The following is a 5,057-nucleotide window of genomic DNA, read 5'->3' as shown; positions in this document are numbered from 1 at the left end:
AATGAAACTGTTACAAGATGCTGCAATGGATATGTGAAGAATGAATCACAAGATAAATGCCAACCAATTTGTGACCAGTACTGTGTCTATGGCAGCTGTACTGCACCAAATGTATGTACTTGTTACGAAGATTATATACCAACAATTATGCCAAATATGTAAGTAAATATCGCCGTTCCCTTTATTTTTTATTATTTCAAAGTTAACTTGGCGGTGAAATATATTTCGAATTTTGTGTCTTCATTATATCTATTGAAAATATCGAGAGGAGAGTATGTTTTTATTCAGACATTACTCAACTATAAGCGCTGAATAACATACTTTCTTCTCGATATATTCAATAGAAATAATGCAGTGATCAAAAATGTCGTAACTAATTCATTTCTCGTTCGATCAGATGTGAACCAAGATGTGTTGGTTGTGCGCATGGCACTTGCTTCGCTCCAAGTGAGTGCTTGTGTAATCCTGGCTACAATTGGGATGCAAGCCTAAGTGAATGTGTTCCTGTTTGCGATGGAATGTGCCACAATGGAAAGTGTATTTCGCCCGAAAAATGCGAATGTAATGCAGGCTATACTCATCATGCAACGATCAGCGTTTGCATTCCACATTGCAACGAGACTTGTGTGAATGGTGTGTGCAGTGGTGCCAATAAATGTGAATGTAACTATGGTTATCGCTTCAAAAACGGATCGCAAACAGAATGTGAGCCGATCTGCACAGATTCATGTAAAAATGCAAAATGTGTTAGCCCAAATGTATGCGAATGTGAAAATGGTTATGAAAAAATGGATGAAAATAAGCCACATGAATGTCATTGCGGGCAATACTGTGTGGAAATCGACGGTCAGTGTCACTGCTTAGACGATGATGATCGCTTGAACGGTGATGTAATTCGAAATAACATGTCCACAATTTGCACTGCGAACACTTGTCAAAATGGAAGATGTATCACACGTCATGACTGCGAATGCTACGATGGCTTCGAAAAAGATGAAAACTCCAATTGTGTGGCTTCTATTGAAATGTGCATCGATGATCCAAGTAATTGTAAGGGAGACGAAGTGAAAACGTGCGATTGTATTAATGGCATTTGCGCATCAAACAATACGTGCATTTGTGTGAACGGTTTTAAGATGAGCGAAGGACATAGTGACGTTTGTGAGCCGGCTTGCAACATGAATTGTGTCAATGGTTACTGCATCAATCCTGATCAATGCGAATGTGATACAGGATATCGTTGGAGTTATAATGAGAGCAAGTCACGCGTTTGCCAGCCAATTTGCGAAACTAGCTGCCTAAATGGAACATGCATAGGACCAAACAAATGCCAATGCCTTGATGGGTTCAAATTCAGTGCTGAAAATAACTTCACTTGCGAATATGATCCACTTTATCAAGAAGCGCAAAAGAGGCAACTTGGCCAAATTCATTGGTAAGTCTTACTGCGGACTTGAAATGTTGTCTTTTGAATAGATTTTTTATACATATTTTTCCCAATCTATAGGGTCATACCAGCTGTAATTGGTGTAGTTTTCATCGTGACTATACTAATTGGCATGACTTACTTCAACAACAAACGAAACTATGACACAAATAAAGGTTATGGTAAGCATTTATGATACAATTCTCCTGATATTTTGACAAACAATATAATTAACTTTTTTTTATATTTTCCCAGATGAAGCCAATGTCCCCATTGCTGGCTATGTGAACGATGATTTGTGATACAATATATCAACTGATGTCATCATATTTTAATATTTATAACATGTTATGTCAGTGTTGAGCATACGAATCAGAGTATAAGAAGTGAAATTTTTACATTTTTTTTTTCAAAATGTATTAAATTGTATCAAAATGATTTTCTAAGAGCAGTGAAAATTTAAGGAAATTTGTAAACTTTTTACATGGAAAATTTTTAATTCTTCTTTTCTATTTAAAAATGTTGCTTTGCTTCATGTTTTCATTGTTAATTAATGTCGATTGATGTAGAATAAATACAACGCAAAATATATTGTCAAACAAACAGTTGTATACTTAGATTTTGAACTTCCTTTTGATTAGCACTATTTGCTTTTGTTATTCAGTCTTGGGTTTTTCCTTTGTTCGGATTATTTGTCTCGTGTGACCTTTATTCTTGTTTATATAAACTTTGGTCGATGTAAGAGATTTTGTTGTGGGACGATCAGAGATATCACCATTTGTGCATACATAAAAGATATTGTTTCAGTGAAAGAAAAAAACACAACTATTAGTCATTTTATCGCCAAGCTTATATTTGTTCCATGAACTCGTTGATAAAGCATCAGAAAATGAGCTCATAGAAATGAGTAATTTCGCAATATACTTGAACAAAATTATTTGAGAGGAAGATGCAACATATACAGTGCTCTTCAAAATTTTGGAACCATCTATGTATTTTTCGTACAAAATGCCGTAAAATGCCGTTTTGAGAATAAAAATCATTATTTTTGAAACCTCAAAAAACGGCATTTTGTATGAAAAATACATAGGTGGTTCCACAATTTTGACGGACACTGTATGTGGATATTATATACAAAATGAATGTACAAATGAAAGGACTTTGAACCTATGTTGAAAAAAATGAAAGTCCATCAAAATCACTGGACAGTCTCAGATCTTTTCTGGTAATTTTGAAAAACGATCGAATCTACGTTTTAGTCAAAATGGAAATAATTAGTCATGTTTTCTTCCAATAAAAAAAGACGACTGTATTGATGCTTTCTTCATATTTACAATGTGATTACGACCAAGGATCGGATCGCATATAGAATTTTACAAGATATTTATACTTTGAATAAACGCAGACGCAACATATCCGTCGCTGTTCGCTTTGTGCTACTCTTAATAAATACAATGTATGTGCGTGCGCCTCTCAATGGTCACATGCACACACGAACATGTATTCACATGCTTCATACATAGCGAATAGCGATGGATATGTTGCGTCTGCGTTTATACTTTGTATCAGAGCATCTTGATTTGCTGCTGCTCAGCATATAGCTGAGAGCTGAGAAATGCTGAACTCGTGCGGCTAACGCATACGAAATGGATGACACGCACACATGCATTCTCCTCGTTTAAACGGTTATAAACAGTTGTTTGGTCGTTCAATTCAAAACTCAAAACTTAGTAACCAGTTGAGTTTGAAATTGTGTTGCGACCGACATATGAGAGGCTGCGAGAAAAACATCACGTCGCATCCCTCGTTATTTTGCTTACGTAAGTGAAAGCAAGAGATGAGATGCGACGTGCTGTTTTTGCTCTCAGTCTTCCATATATTCTGAAAGTGTACGTCTAACGCATACGAAACGGAAGCACGATACATATTCCCCTTTCACTTCGTATGTTCGCTGGTATAGTGTGTAAACGTTGTACCGGCAATAGCGTCAACGGCAGCACATACGAAGCGAAAGGGGAATATGTATCGTGCATCCGTTTCGTATGCGTTAGCCGCACGAGTTCAGCATTTCTCAGCTCTCAGTAATATGCTGAGCAGCAGCAAATCAAGATGCTCTGCTTTGTATATTTATACTGCCTGCGTTTTTTATGCTAGTATAAAATTATACGCGACCCGGTCCCTGATTACGACCATTGAGACAATTTTTTGAATCAAAATTCTATTAATAAAACGAACCTCATCATTTTCGCACAAAACAGATGTGACTTTAGGCATTTTTAAAATCATTTTCTTTCTTCTATCAAAAATTCGACAACATACATATTTTTTGATCTGATAAATATAGATTCCTTTATTAAAAACATTAAAAATAATTTACAGTACGATCAATATTTTAGTTAGTAATAGTATTATTTTGGCAATAGTAATGTTTCAGCTCGTTCTCTGTTATAAGTTGCTGATATTGGTTGATTATTTGAAAGTTCAGATTTATTGTATAGATTTGTCAGACGATCGCGATTGAGTATAATGAATACTACGAAATAAGCCAAGAATACAATGAAAATTAATATTGACATAGTTTTAACGAATTTGTCATGAGATTCTGAATTTAATTTTAATTCATTCACTATTTCTTCCAAACTTTCAAATTCAACATGAGTCTCATTTTTTTCTTCATTATTGTTAACTGTTGGTTCATAGATGGTGTAATTACAGCTGATTCCTCGAATATTCGTCTCATCTTCCTTAGTTGACCTTGGTACAAAGTGAAGATGAAGGTTTTTCCAGTCGATGATTTCCATGAAATGTTGCAAATATGAGCAATTGAACGCATTGTTCATTATATCCAGCAATGTTAATTCTGGAAACAGAGCATTGCGAAATCCATTCAAATGTGATAGCTGATTTCCGCCCAAGCGAAGTATTTTTAGATCGTGCATTACAGGCATGAACAATCCGAAGTTCACTTCCTTTAAGTGATTTTCAGATAAATCCAATGAAATTAATTTATGTTGATGCGAAAATGTTCCCAATTGAATGCTGGTCATTTTAGTATGTCTCAGATTCAAACGTTCCAAATTTGGCATAAATGCAAATATTTCAACATTTAGATTTCCGATTGAATTAAATGATAAATCTAGCACCTTCATTTCGGTAGTTCGGTCAAATAAGTGATTACTCAAATATGTCAGATTGTTATATGAGAGGTCAAGTTTCAATAATTTAGATGAACAGACATGATTTGAATCGAATTTGTCGATACGATTATGTGATATGTTCAAATATTTCAAGTTAATCAAATTTTTGAATAACTGATCACTGAGTTCCGTCAAATTGTTTTGTGAAAGATTCAAGGATATGATGTTATCTGCTCCAATGAAAGCCAAAGGATCCACTTTTTTAATGATATTTCTGGAGAAGTCAACATTCTCAAGTTTATAGTTATTAATAAATGAAAGACTTGGAATTTCCGTTAGTTTATTTTGCGGTGCGATTAAATTGGTTAACTCCGTTGCCTCTTGAAATACTTTTGGTTGAAGTGATTCCAACTCTACATCCGAAATATTAAACGTATGTAACGATTTGAATACTTCAAAATATTCTGGATCAATTTCACGAAATCGACAATTTT

At 34.7% G+C, this 5,057-nt stretch overlaps 2 protein-coding genes across 2 annotated transcripts; one reads left to right on the top strand and one right to left on the bottom strand.

Moving 5' to 3' along the window:
• Positions 1-6: 6 nt before the first annotated feature.
• LOC116351201 (protein draper-like) lies at positions 7-2,039 on the top strand (the record flags this gene model as incomplete). The annotated part of the gene is made up of 4 exons (XM_031783282.1): positions 7-158; positions 398-1,435; positions 1,508-1,608; positions 1,682-2,039. Coding segments are annotated over 4 exons (1,338 nt in total), but the record flags the coding sequence as incomplete, so codon positions are not given.
• A 1,771-nt stretch (positions 2,040-3,810) lies between these two features.
• LOC116351202 (phospholipase A2 inhibitor-like) lies at positions 3,811-5,052 on the bottom strand (the record flags this gene model as incomplete). The annotated part of the gene is made up of 1 exon (XM_031783283.1): positions 3,811-5,052. A coding segment is annotated over one exon (1,218 nt), but the record flags the coding sequence as incomplete, so codon positions are not given.
• Between the last annotated feature and the right edge of the window lie 5 nt (positions 5,053-5,057).

This window comes from Contarinia nasturtii, unplaced genomic scaffold (assembly GCF_009176525.2).
Source record: "Contarinia nasturtii isolate CC-2019 unplaced genomic scaffold, AAFC_CNas_1.1 Cnas_scaffold_4846, whole genome shotgun sequence".
Classification (NCBI taxonomy): Eukaryota; Metazoa; Arthropoda; class Insecta; order Diptera; family Cecidomyiidae; genus Contarinia; species Contarinia nasturtii.
The sequence above is the reverse complement of the archived record's forward strand: the minus strand, read 5'-3'. Positions and strand labels throughout refer to the sequence as shown.